At 27.2% G+C, this 20,774-nt stretch overlaps 2 protein-coding genes across 2 annotated transcripts; both read right to left on the reverse strand.

Moving 5' to 3' along the window:
- Window positions 1-2,495: 2,495 nt before the first annotated feature.
- LOC110611286 (probable E3 ubiquitin-protein ligase ZFP1) lies at window positions 2,496-7,801 on the reverse strand. The gene is made up of 7 exons (XM_043955381.1): window positions 7,654-7,801; window positions 7,415-7,476; window positions 4,156-5,013; window positions 3,612-3,997; window positions 3,338-3,436; window positions 3,020-3,187; window positions 2,496-2,923 (listed from the first exon to the last, which is right to left on the reverse strand). Exons 3-7 carry the CDS (start codon window positions 4,997-4,999, stop codon window positions 2,777-2,779), a joined length of 1,644 nt encoding a protein of 547 aa, XP_043811316.1. The 5' UTR covers window positions 5,000-5,013; window positions 7,415-7,476; window positions 7,654-7,801; the 3' UTR covers window positions 2,496-2,776.
- Window positions 7,802-12,959: 5,158 nt separating this feature from the next.
- Window positions 12,960-20,111, reverse strand: LOC110611289 (28 kDa heat- and acid-stable phosphoprotein). Its single transcript, XM_021751512.2, has 8 exons — window positions 19,865-20,111; window positions 19,235-19,272; window positions 18,546-18,611; window positions 18,176-18,259; window positions 18,045-18,079; window positions 16,347-16,432; window positions 13,376-13,441; window positions 12,960-13,276 (listed from the first exon to the last, which is right to left on the reverse strand). The coding sequence occupies exons 1-8, from the start codon at window positions 19,929-19,931 to the stop codon at window positions 13,242-13,244; spliced, it is 477 nt and encodes a 158-aa protein (XP_021607204.1). The 5' UTR covers window positions 19,932-20,111; the 3' UTR covers window positions 12,960-13,241.
- Between the last annotated feature and the right edge of the window lie 663 nt (window positions 20,112-20,774).

The following is a 20,774-nucleotide window of genomic DNA, read 5'->3' on the forward strand; positions in this document are numbered from 1 at the left end:
AAATAAATAATCATTATACTCACAAATTTAGACTCACGATAAATATATTTAAATAAATTTAATAAATTTAAAATTTTATTATTTAAATCTCCGATCTCTAATTAAAAAATATGGTAAATAATATATAAAATAATAAGCTAAGTTTAGAAATTTTTCTAAATTTATATAATTAGTATATAAAAGAATAACGTAACTTTAAATTTATTTCTAAATATAAAAAATCGTTATCCCCTATTTAGATGGAATATTCTGAGAAATTTTAAATAAATTATTTTTCCTATTTTTGTGTGTTAATTAGGTAATTAATTTTATTGAATTTTTATAAATATTGATTTTAGTTTAAAAGTAAATCAAAATGATCAAAAAATTTTAATAATTAATTTTACTAATACTATTTATATCAAAATTATTTAATAAGCCCTCCAATCTTAGAAACTGTAATTTTTATTTTATTTTTATTTATTTTACTTTTAAATTTGCTTGTATTTTTTTAATTAAAAGCCAAAATGAGGTTTTATTTATAATTAATATTTTATCAACTTAAAAAATACTATATATTTTTTATATGAATAAACCCAAGTTTTTTGTTGAATTAATAAATTTTTGTAATTAAATATTTTACATAAAATAATGTTAATTTTACAGTAGATAAATTATAAAATTTATTAAATCATCTTATTTTTTATAACAAAGTAAAATTTACTTTTTAAAGGCAAATAACCATAGAAAACATGGTATTTATATCAAATTACTTAATTATTACTTGAATATTGAAAAATGTTTTTCTTTGCTTTTTTTTTAAATTTTATTTTTAGATTTACCTGTGTTTTTTAATTTAAAAAAAACTACTTTTAGAATTTAATTTTTTATTATTATATTTGTTTTCAATATATTAAAATTTTATAAAAAATTACAATCTTAATTAAAATCACAAATTTAAAATATGGAAATACTAAATGAGGTGTTACTTGTAATTAATATTTTATCATCTTCAAAAATACTATTTATTTTTTACATAAATAAACTTTAGTTTTTTGTTAAAATAATAAATTTTCGTAATTAGATAGTTCACATGAAATAATATTACTTTAGGAAAAAATTATAAGATGAATTATAAAATTACATTAAATCATATTATTTTTGGTAACAGAGCAAAAGGTACTTTTTAAAATCAAATAACCATAGAAAACATGGTAAAGGATATATAAAATAATAAGCTAAGTTTTAAAAAAATTTGAATTTATAAAATTAATTATTCCCAATTTGAAATGAATGGTTTTGAAAATTTTCAAATGAATTAAATTATTAATTCTTAATTTTTGTGAGGGTTGATTTTGAACTAAAAATAAATCTTATAAAATTTTCATATCAAAATCACTTAATTAATCCTTAATCTTAAAAACTCTATCTTTTTCTTTCTTTTTTATTTTTTTATTTTATCTTTAAATTTGTTGTATTTTTTAATTACAAATCACTTCTTTTAAAATTTATTTTTTAATATTTTAATTTATTATAATTTCTTTCAATTTAAATAAAATAATAAATTATATATATATATATATATATATAAAATATTAATGAGGTGTTATTTATAATTAATATTTTATCATCTTAAAAAAGTATTATATATTATATATATTTTAAATGAATAAACTCTTAAGTGTTTTTGTTAAATTAATAAATTTTCGTAGCTAAATAGTTTTACAAAATATTTATGTTAGGAATTAATTATATTAAATTATCTTATTTTTAGTAATAAAGAAAAAGTTACTTTGTTTAATACCCATAGAAAATATCGTAATTAGTGCGTAAAATAATAAGTTAAAAAAAATTAAAACTGTTTTTCTATTTTTGTGTTTTATAAAATTAATTATATAAAAATTTAATTTAATTAAATAATTACGAGTATTGATTTTGAATTAAAAGTATAAATGGAAGACTTCATCAATTTTAGTTCATCTTTTGCTAACCTAGTTCCGCGTTGGCTAGTGGAGCAAGTCTCTGAAGGTGCGCTAAAAGCTCACCTTCACCAACCTTCCCGATGATTTCTAAGCTGATTTGGAAGGAGATCAGCAGATGAAGATTCAAGAAAGAAGGTTTCTTTCCATGCGTCGGCGCAACTCTTTCCTTCAAATTTGTTGTTGCATGTTTCTTCATTTTGAAAATGCAGTTGACCTTGGATTTCTTTTTCTCCATGCTCACTACTATCTTAAAAAAGCAATCAAATTATTGCAAACAAGCTAAAGAACAAGGCAAACAGAGAAACGTAATTTCTACCAACTCTGGCTCTTCTTTTCACTCTCATTTCTGATTATGCATTAAGCTTAATGCCCAAATCTCTCTCTTCCTTTCTCCCTCATTTCAATTCTCAACTCTGCTTCCTTTAAAAACTTCTCTTCTCCGAACATCCATATATTCAAAATATCATAAAATGGGATATACACAAAATCACATCAAAGGAAAAGTTTAAATAAAAACTCATCCGAACATTGAAATAAAATATTAACAGGGACTGGGAGTTGATAATAATACAAACATGCAAATGCATAAAGAGTGCGTCTGTACAAATTCTGATAAATACAGGACCAACAAATAAAAGATTCACAGCGACTGTTAGTTTGTATTATCTGCATGTCAATGTACAAAATACATACCAAAATACCAATTAGAGCACAAAGAACAAACACCAATGCTCTGAATGACCATATCAGACCATCACCCCTTTCCTATATTTATTTTATTTTATTTTTATTTTCTGGAGGGTGAATTACTGCTCCTATACATCCTTCGTTTCTGCAGTCAATGCTTCAGATTTGCATATGGGGCAGACATTCTTCACTTGCAACCACTTCTTCAAGCAATCTGCATGGTACTCATGTCCACACTCAAGACTTCCAATCTTCTCTTGATCTTTGTATTCATCCTGAATGAGTCCCAGCAGAGTAAATACTTCTCCAAAAATGAGTAAATCAAATAAAATTCACAAGTTTCCACTCAATCAATATAGCTCTCTAAGTACCTGGCATATAATGCAAGAATCAGTTTCTTGATCCATACAAGCCATCTCTTCCAGATTGATCGACATTGGTGATAATGAATATGTTCGTATCTTTAATTGACTTCTGATTGTTTCCTCTGATAATCCAGTGCTCACATTGCCAATCCTCTCCCCAAGTGCAAGAAGCTCCTGCAGTAAAATTAGAAATGTTTGATTTTCAATATCTATTGCTTTCATTTTTCCATATCATTCATATTCCTTCTGATTATTTCAGTTGTGAATGCTATCAAGTTTTCCATGGTAATAAATAAAGAGGAAGTATTTCAATTTCAGACTTACCTCATAAGACATGTCCTCTATATCCAAGCGCATGTCACTGTGATGGTCAACATAATTCTCTAATTCATAATAATCAGTGAACTCTAGTAGAGCTACCCCCTGCACATATCAATTGATATGTCTTAGTCTCTTCAATAAATAGAAAATACAATGTCAATCAAGTATAGTATATATATCATCCAAGCTAACAATAATATTCTTCAAAATTCAAAAAACAACCACTTGTAATGAGCATTTATTGAAATAAAAGTGAGAGGTAAGGAAGAAACATTACATCAGTTGGCAAGACTCTAAGATGAGGAACATTGCGGTGTCTTATAGATGTCTCAGATACAAATCCCTCACGGTGAGGTCTGTATATTCTAAGGCCAGTTGGCTGGATAGGTCCAGGATGCCTAATACCTATATCCATACCATCCTGAGATGGATTCACATTGGTCTGCGAGACATAGCTTGTTGGACCTCGAAATGAAGTAGGGGGAAGAACATTAAGATTGTGGCGTCTCATTCCTTGAATAGGAAGTGACAGGTGATGAAAATTGTGGTGTCGGAGATTGGCAGGAGAGGGATGCAAGAAACTTGTGTTACTTCTGTTGCCAGACAGATCATGATAACGTTGCGGACTCATGCTTCCAGACTCAACCCCACTGAAATTGTTCCCTAAGAGAAACAAAACAAGTTAGCAAGTTCATATGTTCAAGTTAATATGATACAATTAGTCTTCAATTGCACCCTAGAGTAATTAACCTAAGTTTCAGATTAAGATAAAATTGCACCAAGAAACCAAAGAATATAAAAAATAGGAAACTAAAAACTACCATGCATGTAAGTAATTGCTGGGTTATGGCTCCATGCTGAAGCTCCTGCATCACTGGAAGCATTGCTCAGCTGTTGATCCAACCATGGAGAACCAGATGGCTGAAAGGGCTGACTCATATGGTTTCCTTGAATAAAGTGATTTTGATTCTGAGCCAGAACAGGATCCAGCCCTGTAGCACCTAATCTGTTCCTCACACTTCTATGAGATCCCACTTCCCTGATTGATGAAGTACTATTCCCTCTGTACTGAGGTGGGGCGAAAGGTGCAGCATCCATTAGAGTAATCCCATCAGGATGTCTAGTATTTAAGGGGGTAGTTGAAGAACTAGAGCTGGCTGAGGCATTGAAATACTGGAAATTCGCTGGGTTGCCTTCAGCATTCTTTCTCTTGTATGAACCTCTGGCATTATCCATGAAGTGGCTGTTTGTTCCAAACGCATCAGCAGAAACTCCGATGACTCCATAATTGGTGGAAGATGGTAAATGATCACAAGACCCATGACTCAAAGGAAAACCAGAAGATGGGGTCATGTAAGGAACATAGAAGCTGGATGCTGCAACAACACCCAAATCAAGATTTGGAGCATGATGCTGAGGATGATGTTGAACACCAGGGTATTGTGGCATCCCATAAAAAATAGCGTTGTCATAACACTCTGGTGGATGACGGGAATCAAGATTACTTGTATTCCCTGAAGCTGTAACCACTGTCTGAATATCAGGTTGTGCAAAGTTGGTTACACCCCCCAAGAGAATGCAGGGCTCAGGATGTAGATAACCCTGGCCTTGCCTATCCATTTCTAGATCAATCTGATTAGTGCATAGCATGTTTCTTTGACCCATAGTTCAAGTTATCCCTGCTTCCAGAAATGATATTCACAAGATCAAGTCCCTATTAGTTGGGAATAATAAAGGAAGAGTACTCATGCAAGAGTTGCATATAACTATTAGAATATAAGACATTGATTGTTTGGCAATACAAACAGGATGATGTGTGTACACAGACAATTAAATATGCAAATAAAATAAGAAAGTGATACAATTTCAAAGTTCCTTCACATGTTGCAACATAGATGGCGAATGGGAATGCAACAAGTGACACCAAAAATCCCATTTCCTCATTTTTAAATCACCTATAAATTTGCGCATAGCATCTAATGCTAGCAAAAGTTGAGAAGTAGACAGTCTTGAACATCAATGAAGAAGAAAATTGTAGATAATAAATAAAAAGTACTTCTCCAGAAATACAAGTGTATAACAAACTTCAGAGAGAGATTTTCAATGTCTCTTCAAATGTTCCACTTATAAGGTTTAAATAAAAGAAATGGAATGCATAAGACCAATAATCCCATTATTCATTTTCATTTCTTTCTACAGCTACACTGGACAAGGGCTGGTTCAAAACCAGAATGGAACTAGTAGTTTCGGTTCCAGGACAAAGATAGATATTTTCTTTTAAAAAATTGAAAAAAAAAAAATCAACTGTTGGATTTGATCAAATGCAAGCAGAGCGGAATCACCCAGGGGGATCCTGCAGTTCTGATTCCCCTAAAGAAGCCTTGAACCAGACCGAGCAGTTCAACCCATTGGCCAGGCCTCGCGACAGATCATTCAATGGTATACCACGTCAACAATATCGATACAAAATGGCACATATAAGCACCATTCTTGAGGGCAAGGGGAAGGACTTGTTGGAGTGAACAAAAAGAGAAAAGCAAGAGAGTCCAAGAATGTAGGAGAAGATCCAATCTCCCAAGATAATTATTCAACGTAAAAAGAATTACTCCGGAGGGAAGATAGTTTACGTGTGGTTACCCATTCATGCCAAAGATTGGTTCAAAACTTAAAAGTCCATTTCAAATGTTCTACGTGGGGCTTCAACGGTAGTTGAAAGAATTGAAACCTATGTTCTAGGTAATGACTTTGATCCATTGACAATATGGAATATAAGTGCAAACCTCTTTGCTTTTTCTACATCTGCATGGGAGACATGTTACAGGTCATCTTTGACAAATGACATAAAAATATGCTTTAACTTTATGCATGAGTAGGTCATAACATATCTCTAGCTCCAAACACTTGCAGGCCCAAATTTTCGAAGACAAAGCACAACTAGATGAAAAACAAAGCCTACCAAAATATTCACGCCGATAAGATTGATGCAGAGAATGAAATGCTTAATAACCAAACAATACTAATATTTGTTCTCTTAATTTGATCTTGCATATGCCAGGGACCTGTCATTTGAAAGCTATGATGTCTTAAGAATTTTGTTGCGATGCTTAGAGTTCCAATTGTGATGCCTCAAAAACTCCCACCTTTACTTAGAAGTTTTGATCAATTCAGTTGAAATCAAGACCTCAGCATTATGTCCTTAGAATTGTCCAATGAGGAATAGTTCACAGAACTTTATTTTATTGTCTTATGGTTGTCAATTTGTCATGAACCTCAAATCTCATTCGGACATCATAGGAACTCAGGTGAAAGAAGAAAATTTCCTACCTTTTGTTTCAATTCTTCAATCAGTTTTAAAAATAATAGCATTCCCTCACATGATAACATAGAAGTTCCAACATCACAATCTTACAAGAGTTCAAATCAAATTACTTTACCCACCTCAATCACAACATAATTACTGTTTCAAGTTAATTACGTGTATATCTGATACAATCTCATATATATATATATATATATATATATATATATATATATATATATGTCACCGAGAAACACAATCAAAAGAGGGGCATAGTCTAACTAACAGGAATAGGTTGCCAATCCTTCATTCTCACCCCCCCCCCCCCCAAATAGCAACCACCAATCCATCCTAGGAGAAAAAGATCATAAATGAGCCAAGTAGAACCAACAAAAACAAATAAGGCAACATGAGAATAAACAAAGAAAAAAAAGTATACTATTAATTTTATCTTCAAAAATTGAGATCCTAACTTCAAAATTACAATAATCCTAAAGATACCCATTTAGCCTGTGAAAGAAGAACGCTAAAAACCAACGGCATTCTACTACTAAAAGCAATTTTAAAATAAAAATATGAAAATAATCCCACCCCCACCCCACCCCCCACCCAAAAAAAAAAAAAAAAGCAACAATCAATATATGTGTCATTCACCATCAAAACTTACCAAAAAACCAGAAATTAAAACAGAAAAGGAAAAAACTTTGAAATATCTGCAAATAAAGCTGCAAAATTTACAAATGGGTAATAACAGAAAGAAAGAGAGGGGGATAAATCGGTACCTTTTGAACATTAAACAGAGTAGAGCTGAAGTTTCACCAATGGATAAATTGCGACAGAATACCTGGAAAAAAAAAAAAAAAAGAGTTAAAAGGTCTGCTTACCAAAAACTAACAAACAAAAAAGAGATTAGATAATTGAAATTAACGGCCACAATGCAATCGGTTGAAACCCTGGCTTTCAAAACACAAAATAAAAGCTAGAAAATATAAAATAGAAAACAAAGAGAAGAAAAGCAAACCAAAATTAAGGAACTCTGAGAGATCTCCCGCAGAAATTCTGAGAGCGCGACAAACAGAGGAAGGAAAGAAGGATGGAAGGAAGGGCACTCAGTTTGGATTTCCCCTTTCTAATTATTTTATATATACAAATTATAAGAAGCAAAACTCTGTTTTCCTTGTTTTTTTAACCGTTTTAATTACCAGTGAAAGATGGAATTCTATTTAATAACCGCCACTGAAAAAGAAAAATTAAGCCTCTATTTTTTTTTTTGAAAAAAATTAAGCCTCTATTTATTCCGTAAAAATATAAAAATAAAAAATATTTTTATATTTTTATATTTTTTTTAGCATTTATAATATTTAATGAAATTAATCAATGAAAATTTTTCTTGTAATGAAGAAAAAGTTAAGTTTTTTCCTGAGTTTATTTTGGTAAAATAAATACAATATAAATTTCAAAATCAACATTATTTCTTTTGCTAATTATTATTTTTAAATTAATTGATAAATTTTTTTAATAATAACAAAATAAAGTAATTACAAAGCATACTTATTTATTTTATTATGTAAAAGAAATAACGTTGATTCTAAAAAATTAAATTTTATTTTTTACTTATAAGACGAATAAAATCATTCTGACATTAATTTAAAATAATAATAATGACAATAATTAGAAATTTCAATTAAAATTATGGTTGAGAATTAACAGGAATTACTTTTAAAAACTTTATATTATTATTTTCTTAAAAAATAAACTATTTTATATTGCATTCCAATATTTAGGTATATTTTAATTGAGAAAATTGATGAATAAATATAATTGAACATTAATTAATTTTAATATTGAAAAAAAGTATGTTCTTTGTAAAATAATTTAGAATTTTTGTTAATTGATTAATTTTAATTAAAATTTAAATATATATGAAAAAAATCTTAAAATTTAAGGAATATTAACTAAATTACCTCATTATTGACTTTTTATTATGTAAAAAAAAAAGAAAAAACTAAATTTAATATTGCGAAAATCTAAAATTTAATTCAAATCAAATTAAGTTTATTAAAAAAATTCAGAATAATAAAAAAAAACACAATATTAGAATTATAAAATGTAAATTAAAAGATTTTAAATTTTTTCAATTAGATTTTATTTTTAATTTGTTGTGGTTGTGGATATATAGAGATACCATATACCATAAAGCCAGAAGGCATATTCTTGGCAGCCAATAAGAAAGAGGAATATATTGAAATTTTCTTTTTGCTGTTATTATTTAAAAATTCTGAAAATTATGTGAAATTCATCATTTTGAAATTTTATTATTTAATTTCTATATTATAAAAAAATTTATTGATTTTTTAAATTTAAAAATATATTAAAATATTTTTAAAATTTTAAAAATATAATAATTATTTTTTATTATTTTATCTATTCAATATTTTATTATCTATTCAATATTTTATTATTTAATCACTTTAATTTTAAAAAACTCATTAATTAATCATTCAATTTTATAAAAGTCTTAATATTTTAACTTTTCCTATAATATTTAATTATTGAAATTAATAAAAAATTAATTAATAATTTTTTTAAAAAATTTCGTGAAAATTATAAATATTAATTTTCTTATTACATATTTTACCAAACCATTAGTTTTCTTTATAATTTTATTAAATTATCATTAAAAATTTTAAAATTTTATCACATCAATCAAATTTATATTCATTTAATTAATTTATAAAATATATTTTTATTTTATAATAACGAAAGAAATTTATTATTTAGTTATTATAATATAAAAAATATATTAATTAATTTTAAAAAATAAATTAAAATATACTTTTAGATTTTAAAAAATATAAATACTCATTAATTTTTTTATTAATTTTAATTATTAAATATTTTACTATTTAGCTTTATAATATAAAACATTTATTAATTATTTTTTTAGTTTTATAAAAATATTTAATAATTATTCTCTTTATATTAAAAATATTTTAATATTTTTTAAAAAATTTATTATTTAATTTTTATATTATAAAAAAAATTATTAGTTTATCCTTTTATTTTAAAAAATATATTAAAATATTCTTAAAATATTAAAAATATATTAAATAATCATTTCATTAATTTTAACTATTAATTATATGATTAATTTATCTAATAAGAAAATTAATTAGTTAATTGCCTAATTTTATAAAAATATTTACCAATTAATTCTTTTATATTACAGATATTTAAATTTTTTATAATATTTAACTGTTTATTAATAATTAGTTGTTTTATATTATAGATATTTAAAATTTTTTATAATATTTAACTGTTAAATTTAATAAAATAGTTAAATTAGTAATTTTTTTTAAAATTACAATAACGTTTTATATATTTTTAAAATAAATTAGTTAATATATTTTTTATAGTACATAAATTAAACAATAATTTTTTATAATATTTAATAATTAAAATTAATAAAAAATAATTAATAAATTTTTTTAAAATTTTATAAATATTTTAATATATTTTTTTAAATAAAGAAATCGATTAATAAATTTTTCAATATGAAAAAATTAAATAATAATTTTTTATTATAATATATATAAATATAATTTTTTATTATTTTTTATGTATAACCATTTATATAATTATTTATATTTTTATTGTATTATTAAATAATATATTTAAAAAATATTTTATATTTATTTTTATACAAATAATTTTAAAAAACTGTTTTTAAAAGTAAATAACAAAACAAATATATGAGTCTACTGTGATCATTCGGTCAATCTAATTTGAAATTGAAAAATAAATTAAAAATTAAAATTTTAATATTTATTAAAATTAAATCGAATCGATTTTAATTAAATATTGAATCAAACTGAATTGATCTGATTCGATTCAATCCAATTCAGTTTGAATTTTTAATAAATTTTTTATTTTTTAAACTATATTTTTAATATTTTAAAATTTAATTAAAATATTTTAATTTTAATATAATCTAATTTCTTAATATTATTAAAAATAATATACTATTATTACTAATTAATTCATTTTAATTTTTTCTAATTAAAATCAAATCAAAATTTTAAAATTAAAAATTAAATCAAATCAAAATAAATAAAAAATTAAACAAAATTTTTAAATTAATTTAATTCAATTAATTTTTTTTTTTAATTTAAAGTGAATACTGCTGCACCATCATCATGGTTTAGACAATTAAGGTTTTAAAACTTTTATTAAAAATAAAAAATGCTAAATGTGACAGTCTATTATTTTATATTAATTTAGTCAAATATACACTTATAACTGTCCATATATTATTTTATATTAATTTATTAAATATTTAAATTATAATTATAATTTATTAAATATTAAAATTTATAATAATTATAATAATTAAATACAAATTAACTATATAATTAATAATTTATTAAAAAATAAATAGTTTGACTTTTAATTAAATGTATTTAAAATTTTATTAATTAAATTAAATTTTTTATAAAATAATAAAATTATATTCATTTAATTTTATTAATTTATTCATAATATAGTTAATAAAATTTAAAATATAATAATAATAATAAGTGTGATCAATTTTATTTTTTGTAAATTATAATAATATAATTAATTATTATAATTTTTATAAATTCAAACCTTATAATTTTAATTTAAATATTTACTGTGTTACTCTCAACAGCATAAAGTGTTTATATTTAACTTATTTAAACTTAAAAATTAAAATTTTAAAGGGAGTAGTAGCCATTAACAACTCTGACTTAAGTCCGGAAATTAACAGTGGTGCGTTTGAAAAACGATAAATAAAAATATAATTTAATACATTCTCAAATTTAATTTAGTGATAAATAAATCTTGAAAAATTTTATATTTTATTTTTTTAATTTTTATTTTAAAAAATTTTATAAAAACTAAAAATAAAATCATGAATTTTCTTTGCCAAAAAATAATAATTATGATTTTGAGAAGAGAAATTGAGATGGTCATGAATTCAAATCTTAAAGACTAAATAATTCAGTTCTTAAAATGAATTTTGAAGACACTCTTTAAAATAAAGATGCGCTTTCTTAAAAAAAAAAAAAAAGAAAAAGGTAATTGTGGTGTGAGTGCGAAATATAAGGATTAAGGTGGGTCCTACGCTTTCTGTGCACCTCAACGACAATCAAAATATGGCTCATGCCATGTTCTGTTTAGCTCTTATCCACGTGCTCCCTTATTCTCTCTCTCTCTCTCTCTCTCTCAATTCTTCTGCTCTAATTGAATAATTCCTTATATATTATATTAATATTAAATATTATTTTTTTCATCTCATAATTTTTATTTATTTTTTTAATTATATTAAAATTATTATAATTTTTTAATTATAATAATATATAAATTAATTATTATAATTCTATTTAATTTTATAAAAATATCTTTAAAATATTTTTTAATATTTAATAAAATTTAATATATTTAAAATAAATATAAAAATTATATTTTTAATACATAAAAAATAAAATAAATAAAAATTATGGGACAAAACAATATTAAATTTACTGTAATAATTATATAAATATAAATGGCCTACTTTTTATTCATAAAGTTAAAACCTAAATTTAAGAGTGGGCCATATACATAAAAAGGAATATGTACAATTCATGCATTTTGTTTTTTTGGAAGGTTGCATGAATTTGACCTAGTTTACAGGCAGGACTCAATTAATTGGATAAAAAAAGGCATTTTATCCAAATTTCAGCATACCTACTTCTTAGTTCTTACCTTATTCTGTTTTCTGATAGGATATATGAACTTTATTAGTTATTAATCTTCATTATAAAGTTTGGAATGGATGGATTCATTGGGAGGGATATTCCTTTTCCATCTCTGCAAATTTGGGGTGGTCACAGGGCCTACGCTTTTAGCAACTTGGTTGATAATAGAATCTAACAGCACATTACTCATGAAAAAAGCATCAACGTTTCTTCATCATCCAGCTTACAATTTCCTTCTAATGGCACCTTACGGCCAGAATCTTTCACTATTTGTGCCCAAAATACAAGAATGTGCTGGCTTTTGTCCATTTCAGACGCCAACTACAGGCACCATCTCTAACTTCTTTTACTTCCTTTCTCCTCCATACTTGATTAACAGATTAGGATCAATGAGCATAACCTTTGCTATTTCCATTTCCTAAGATTTTTCCAAATTGTCTTTTTTATTAAAAGCATGGAACTGTGAACATACCACAATAACACAAAGGAAGATTGTAAACTTAACAAGCATTTTATGCTTGGCGAAAGCATACTCTTTAAACATTTTCTTTCAGCATAAGCAACATTTCTTGTATTGAAGACCAACATAAAATTCATTCATACCAGCTTTCCTTAATAACAGAACACCAATAGCTGTTTTCTGACTTGGCATGCTTCCAGAACAAAACTGAAGCAATGCAATTCCAAGTGTTCCTGCATACTTTTTCTTTTTTCTGTTTTTTTTTCATTTTCTTACTTTTTTTTTTAAATGGAAAGGGTGGCTGGGGAATAAAAGTTATAGTTTACAAATATAAGGGTTCAATGTATGAGGAAAAATAAACCAATAACTACGCAATGAGCAACCTGCTTACTTGCGAGCTTCAGATTTTTTCTGTTCTTTGGCTGACAGAATAAATGGAACTGGTGTTAGTTTCCAATGGAAGAAAATAAAAAGCATATGTGATACTAGCTCTAATCTTTACTCATCATCTAGAACCATACCAGCCTTCTCTTCTTCTCTTTTCTTGGCAGCTTCTGCTCTCTGTTGTCTTATTAGGGCCAAGCGCTCTGCAAGAGTGATGTTAGATCAGATTGATGTAAACCATGAAAAAAAATTAGGATGGTAAAATTATGCAGAGGAAATTAAATCACTAAGCCAACAGGCAAGCTTAAAAAAAAAAAAGAATAATGAAGGCCAAATAGATGCTTGTGCAAATCGAAGATGATGCCGAGGAATCAGAAGGTAAAAAAACATCCTAAAGAAATTAAATCAGAAGTGAAAACATACTAAAGAAATTAACTTATCATGAATAGTGATGCAACAACGGCTCAAGTAAACAGCAGAAATTAGTTACACAAATGACGTAAAACATAAGTTCATTTTACTGATCTTTGTCAAAAATTTTAAAATAGATTAAAAGTAAAGCAATGACTCGATCTTCAAAGAGCTTCCTGATAAAAGACAGTTGATAAAAAAAATCTTCTCAATTGCTTAATCTTCATTAGCCCATCATAGTGCACTAACAGAAGGCATCGTGACAATAGCTCCTGATGCAGTCAAATACTAGATTTAGGAATTATTTTGATTTAATTTTTCATAGTAAAGATAAGAAGTGTAGCTGTTTAGGTTTCATTAGGAAGTAATAATTCTATTATTTAGAAATGCTTACAAAGCTATACTATGTTTAGCATTTTCCTAACTACTGTTGTTTGTATATTCCTAATTAGATTGGTTTAATATTTTTCTTATCTAGGGATTTCTAATCCTAATACTAGAAGAACTAGTTATCCTAATATAAATGCCTAGGAATTTTGGTAGAGAGCTTATTAGTATTGACATTGATAAATGAGAATTAAGAAACAATTCGATACTTGTTTCTCTTTACTTTTGAGTGTTCTCTGTGTTCTACAGCAATTTGGTAATAGAGCCTTTCATTCATTTCCTTGTGGAAATTACCCAAAGAATACATAAGAAGCCTTAGCCTTTTACAATGAACATTTCTTCCTAGCTACTGTTCTCCTTTTCTCTATTTTCCTTTAGCCATCCCCATTGCTCTTTCTCACAACTTTTGTAAGACTTATGCAAGCATGGCCACTGCCATCACAAATCCACCACATCCATTTCTAATGAGTTGAATCATATTTTGACATTAACAGGCATGAAATAAAGCCTCAGTTCTATAAATGTAAGTCCTTCTGAACTGCTGCTTAAGGAGCATAAATGGAGAATTAAACTACATAGAAGTCCAGATGCACCTTGGACAGGTAATCCATTGGTATTCATAAAGCGTCCAAATTAAAGTAGGATAATACACAACAAGCCCTCAGGCATATGAGAACTAAGGACGACAAACCCTGGGTGTGTTACATACGACTAACCACAAATTGGGCGTAGAGCAGCATGCCTTCGGCAAGTTAAGGGATCATTAGACATGGCCTGGGCATGTCAACATCAACAAGAAGCAAGCTATGTCAAATTAAGGGGATTGTGAAGAATTTTTGGAAAATGAGTAAGAAAAACTTGAGGAATTTATCTCAAGGAAAGAAGCAAATCAAGCCATGGAGATAATAATGGCATAACATTATTCTAATTCTCGTGCTCCTACTGAGTTGAAGATCCTTTTAACTGTGGCAATGACTGATTTTATATGTTCAAGTGTTTATTAGGATGCAAAGGAAAGAATCAAGTTTATTGTTTCATCATATTATCACCATCCAAGAAGATAAGGTCACATGTTCTCCAAATTCTTGATTTTTCAGCACTACAAAACTCGAGATATAGTTTTCTCCAACTAGGGGATACTGATTCAGTCAAGAAAGACAGATTTAAGAATTATTTGAGTTAATGTTTTCATCATAAACTTAAAATTTAGGTTTCTATTGTCTAGAAAATTTAACTATGAAGTAGTATTTATAATATTTAGGAATTCTATTATTATTTAGGAACATTTAAACAGTTTTAATAGGTTTGGTATTTTCCTAATTAGTGTTGTTTTATATTCCTAATTAAGTGATCTAGTATTTTCTTATTTTAAGGTTTCTGATCTTAATAGAATATGTATTTAGGTATCGCAATAGAGACTTATTATTATTGAAATTGACAACTGAGAATTTAAGAAAATTTGAGGTTTATTTCTCTTCCCCTTTGAGTAATCTTTCTACATTGCTCTCCTCCATAATTTCAGGGCAAGGATTTCCAAGAAAACAGCTCAATCTGTCCACTTACATCAGCCAAGGAATTCATGAGCTGTTTGAAGGTGTCTGAGCTTTTCTAGAAAAGCAATAAACATTACTGCAACAACTTAACAACCACCTAAGAGTTCTGATTCAACATGACAATTCATTAAACACTTGGCGTTCAAATGTCTCCAACTTGACTTCCACTGTGTTTTCAACTTCCCAAAATGGAAAAAAAATTCAAATAATAAGTATTGCAAAGAAAAAAAACATTTAAAATTTTCTCCTTTCTCTATTTTTGTTTCTTATCATAAAAAATGAATTTTGAAAAGAAATAGGGCAAACTTTTGTCGAGAAACTTCCAAATTAAACTAATCCTTGAACTCAAGTAACAAGCGGGACGCGTTCTCTCATCAAATGAATTTGAAATCCATATTTTACTACCATGGATACATTTGCTATTGTTACTCAACGACTTTTTCATCCTATGTCATTTTCATTTGAAACCTAACTGTCGCTCCTTTATTGTTAGTGTACTTTTGAAAGGATATGCTAAGGGCCATATGAGGAACTTCGGCTATAGCTGATGGTATGCATCACATACCATCAAGCATCACCAATAAGTAAAACATCTTGAGCAACAAAATAATGGCAATTTGAAATAAATGAACATAAAGGAAGTCACATTTACAATATGAATCTTGGCAGTTTACATCAATAAATATGAAAAGTATTGAAACAAACTTCGACGATATGTTGAAAAAAGGACATTTTGTTGTCAGTGCATGATAGTTACCTAAATCTTTCTTTGATTGTTCAGTTTTTCCTTGTTCCTGCAGCCTCATATATCGTTCATGAGCTTTTTGTTTTTCAATCTCCTCTCTGCAAACAAAAGTATTGAAAAACAACGCAACAATGGAACATTCTCATCACTACTTTATAGCCTGGTTAAAAAGAGAAGACAAAAACAAAAGTAACAAATCTTAGCAAATCAACCATAGAGCCATGCTGTTTTATTTTTTGTTAAAGAACATGCAAATGAAGAATTTTCTTATGCTGTCAAGAGATGGAAGTTTGTTATCATAACCAAAATCCTGAACCAACAAATAATCCAAGGCATTCAGCAAGTCCAACACAGTCAAAAGAACTAAAATTTAATTGTTTAAGTCTCTGCAAAATGAAAAAAAGGAATGTTTGGATAACTTAGTATTACCCTCTACTTGAAGGATAAAACCATATTGGAACCAATTGCATATGCATATTGCAACCAATAAAAATGTTTGGCTACCACTCACTATTTACGTGGTTACAATATATTATGAGTTCTTAATATAAGTTTCTATAAGAAAACATTTTCCTTGAAACAAATATCTAATTTCATTGCCATTCTGCATATGTAGTCATTGTTCATTAGTATAATTTTCATTGTTAGTTGCTCTCTCAATTCATTGGTGAATGAATTAGTGAACTATGATTCTAGCCGGTACCTTCCTCAATAGGGAAAAAGTACAAATGAACTCCTCAACTCTTTATCAAAGTTCACATAGGTCCCATTTGACCTTTTTGGCCAAATAAAATCTTGAATGTATTTTAAGTCCAAACTAGTCCTGAGTCCTAACCTAATAAAATATTTTATTTTCATAATAAATATATCATTTTCTTTAGTTCTTAATTACTCATTCATTTACTATCTTTATTCTTGAATTTTATTTTTATTATTTATTTTGGTCTTATTTTAATTAAAATGCTTTTGTTTTAATCAAACATACTATGTAATTTTAATATTTAAAAATTACAAAAATGATATTTAATTATTATAAAATAATATTTTATGAGGTTAAAATTTCTTTGGACTTGGTTTAGGGTTTTATTTGACCAAAAAGGTCAAATTAGATTCATTTGGACTTTGATGAAAAGTTCAAGGGCTTATTTGGACTTTTTTCCCTTCGTCAATATGACATCTGGGATTATATCAACCAAATATATTTTTCATGGTTTAAAAACAGTCTTCCACAAGCTGACTCAACACAAGAAGGACTCACTCAGTCCTTGTGCTCTTTCAACACTATGAATAATTCTTGTCAATAAATCAGAAAGATTTAACACAATAAGAAATAAAGTTGATGCTTGTGGTTCCCTCCCAAACCAGAGGGAAAGGGAACAGATGAGTGTTGCATAAGAATACCATGATAGATTGAGCATTTGAGTTGCAAAAATTTAACGTTAAACATGCAGGAGCTGGCCTATCCATCTGAAACGACACATTACAATTTGTGGGGTATGGTGCATACCATCAAGACCCAATTGCTAACCTTAATAAATTCAGCAAAGTAATACATATAATTTTCATAATGATGCAGTTAGAATGAAAAACAAGATTATTAAATCAACATATAGAATGTTTATTTGAAAAATGAAGCAGTTATCAATTGAAGTTGAACAGTAATAAAAAAATAAAAAATAAAAATCATTAGAAGCAACAATGAAGGCTAACCTTTCACGCCTTGAGAGTTCAGTTGTTTTTCCAATCTAGAAACAATTAAATTTTCATTACTAAACACATGTAGACATCTATAAGCAAAATACTGAAGTAACATTGCAATCAAGAACATATGCCAAACTTACATCAACATCTCTAGCCTTCAAATTCTTTGGTTTTACTAAATTAGGGTTCTCAATCTCAATAAGTCCCTGGGCACCTTTGCGCTTCTGCCAAAATTTCATAATAATTCCGAGAAAAGAAAAAATACTTTGTGAGAAAATATGAAAGAGATAATCGCTTAACTGTGATAAACCAAAAAGTAGATTGACTTCAGATTAAAAATAACAAGAGAAGAAAAGTGTTTTTGAGAAAAAAGAAAGAGAGAGTTTTTTAATTATGATAAACCAATGAGCAAATTGACCTCAGATTAAAAATATCGAGAGAAGAAAAAATGCTTTTTACAAAAAGGAAGATATAATTGCTTAATTATGATGAACCAAGTAGTCAACTTACCTCAGATTCTTCTTCAACTTCCTCTTCAGACTCATCTTCTACCTCCTTTCCAACTTCTTCCTGTTCCTAATACATAGAAGAAGGTTGCTTTTCATGTAAAAGAGCTTTCATCACATACAAACACACACTTAAATTACAGTTGTTGCTCAGTGCATAACCAATACAATTGGTCACAAACGCATATATAACTGCTTGGTGCTTCATTAGTTTTTTCTCAAGTGGCAATACATGTATTCAGGAACCAAAGTATCAACATGCATCGGACTTGTATTCTTTCAAGGATCCAAGATCAAGGGGGAGGGAGGAGACAGGAAATTGATCAAATTCTAATTTTCATATTGAAAATAGTAATTAAAGGTGGAAACCAGGGTAATCATCTGCAATAGTTGAAATCCAGCAATAGTCAAAATTCAGGAGAATGATATAGGGCAGGGATTCTCATCTCAAGCAATTATAGACATGCAATTGCATTTGTCTAGTGAAAGAGGAAGTTGTCACTAGTCAATAATGCCAATGGAACTCTTGAAACACCGCAAAAATATTTCAAAGAAAATATTGAAGAAACATAAAAGAAACCATAATAATAATATAAGTTTTAAACTGCAAAACTAAAAGTTGAAGTGAATCCATTAAATCAGAAGGTCGACTATTTATGAATGTCAAAAATAGCAGCCCAGAAAAGCAAATACCTGTTTAAAAGTACGCGGACGAGTTGAGGTACCTGCAACTGAGATTGTTCAAAGTTGAGAGAATTGCACACAAAATTAGTTAATATCTCATGAAAAGTTTTAAGTATTCAATCAAATAAAACAACACTATCTGATTTTTTTTTTTAGTCAAAACACTATCTGATTATAGTTTATCTAACTTGGAAGGCAAATTTTCTCAACAGCCCACTAAAAACCCAATCAAATTCTTCAGACGAAACCATATGATAAATATCTCCCACCAGCACATCAAGGGAACAAGGTTCCTAATTACTAAAATAAAAAGCAAAATACGTATCATCCCAAATTTAAAATTCACAGGGAAACTGAATAAGTCGCTGCAGTTGCACGCTAAATTTCATGAAAAATAAACATATCAAGAAAAAACATTCTATCAAATTATCAATAGCCATAAAAATTGATGATTCACGTAATCTGGGGAAAATTGGGAGTTTAACAAAATCCATATTTCAAGACGACTCCAGCAAACAAAATGGCAATAACATCTTTAAAAAAAAATAAAAATAAACTGAAATGGCGAAAACAGATACAGATCTGAGATGATCCCAAAAAACAAAAGCGTTACGATTTGTGGAGGGAGGAGTTTAATACTGAGTTCTTCAGGGGTGGAGAAGTGGCGATGGCCGGTGGGCTTGCCCTTGAACTTTCCTCTTCCCATGTCTCTTCCTCTAGTAGAAATCCAGGAAAAGAGAAATGATGCCCTTTGATCTTCAAGGGCTCTGTCTGTCTGTCTCTCTCTCACACGCACACAGAGCACTCTGCTCTTGAGAGATTCACTGCACTGCCCTTATAGCGCCCTTTTTGGACGCACCCATTACTACTACTACTGTTTTCTGTTAAATTTCACGCGCTAATAAATTTTCTCTATCCGTTAGAAATATTTAGCCTGTCATACTATTAAGTTAATTATTATTAAATTAAATGTATTTATATTATATTTTTTTTATTAATTGTATATAATCTTAATATAAATATTTAAATTAATTACTATTAAACTAGTTTAATATGAAATTAAATTTATCATTATTTAGGGAAAACAACTTATATATTTTAAAAAATATTAATAAATTTGTATAATTAACTTCAAAAAATACTTTATTTTTTCTTTAAGAAGATATTTAAAAAATTATAAATGGTTTTGGTTTGATTTTATAAAAATTTTAATTAAATAATAAATAAATAAATGTTGTAATTCATCATGCTACTTATCATTGTATTTACTACAACTGTATTAAATTAATTCATTATTAGAATAACAAATATTTTCATCTGACATAGATATATGTTTACATATATATATATATCACAAAAATAAATCACCAATTATAAATTAAAAAATTAATTAATTTATAAAAAATAAATTTAAATAAATTATTACACTATTATAATATTTCTTCTATTGTTTTTATTTCTTCTTTTTTTTTAAAAAAAAAAAAGATAGCAACTCTTTTCAAACATTTTAAGTTTTAAACAGATTGAGAATATCTTTAAAAAATAAAAA

The sequence above is a fragment of the Manihot esculenta genome, chromosome 3 (assembly GCF_001659605.2).
Source record: "Manihot esculenta cultivar AM560-2 chromosome 3, M.esculenta_v8, whole genome shotgun sequence".
In the NCBI taxonomy this organism is placed as follows: Eukaryota; Viridiplantae; Streptophyta; class Magnoliopsida; order Malpighiales; family Euphorbiaceae; genus Manihot; species Manihot esculenta.

Bases quoted from the DNA above. Each gene is read 5' to 3' on its own strand.
- LOC110611289 (XM_021751512.2), bottom strand. From the start codon at position 19,931: ATGGGAAGAGGAAAGTTCAAGGGCAAGCCCACCGGCCATCGCCACTTC. The intron at 16,433-18,044 runs GTTAGCCTTCAT...TTTTGTTTGCAG, and splicing joins GAACTCTCAAGGCGTGAAAG to AGAGGAGATTGAAAAACAAA. The intron at 13,442-16,346 runs GTAACTATCATG...TCACTCTTGCAG, and splicing joins ACAATCAAAGAAAGATTTAG to AGCGCTTGGCCCTAATAAGA.
- LOC110611286 (XM_043955381.1), bottom strand. From the start codon at position 4,999: ATGGGTCAAAGAAACATGCTATGCACTAATCAGATTGATCTAGAAATG. The intron at 3,998-4,155 runs GTAGTTTTTAGT...TGTTTCTCTTAG, and splicing joins AGCAATTACTTACATGCATG to GGAACAATTTCAGTGGGGTT. The intron at 2,924-3,019 runs GTACTTAGAGAG...GGACTCATTCAG, and splicing joins ATTCTTGCATTATATGCCAG to GATGAATACAAAGATCAAGA.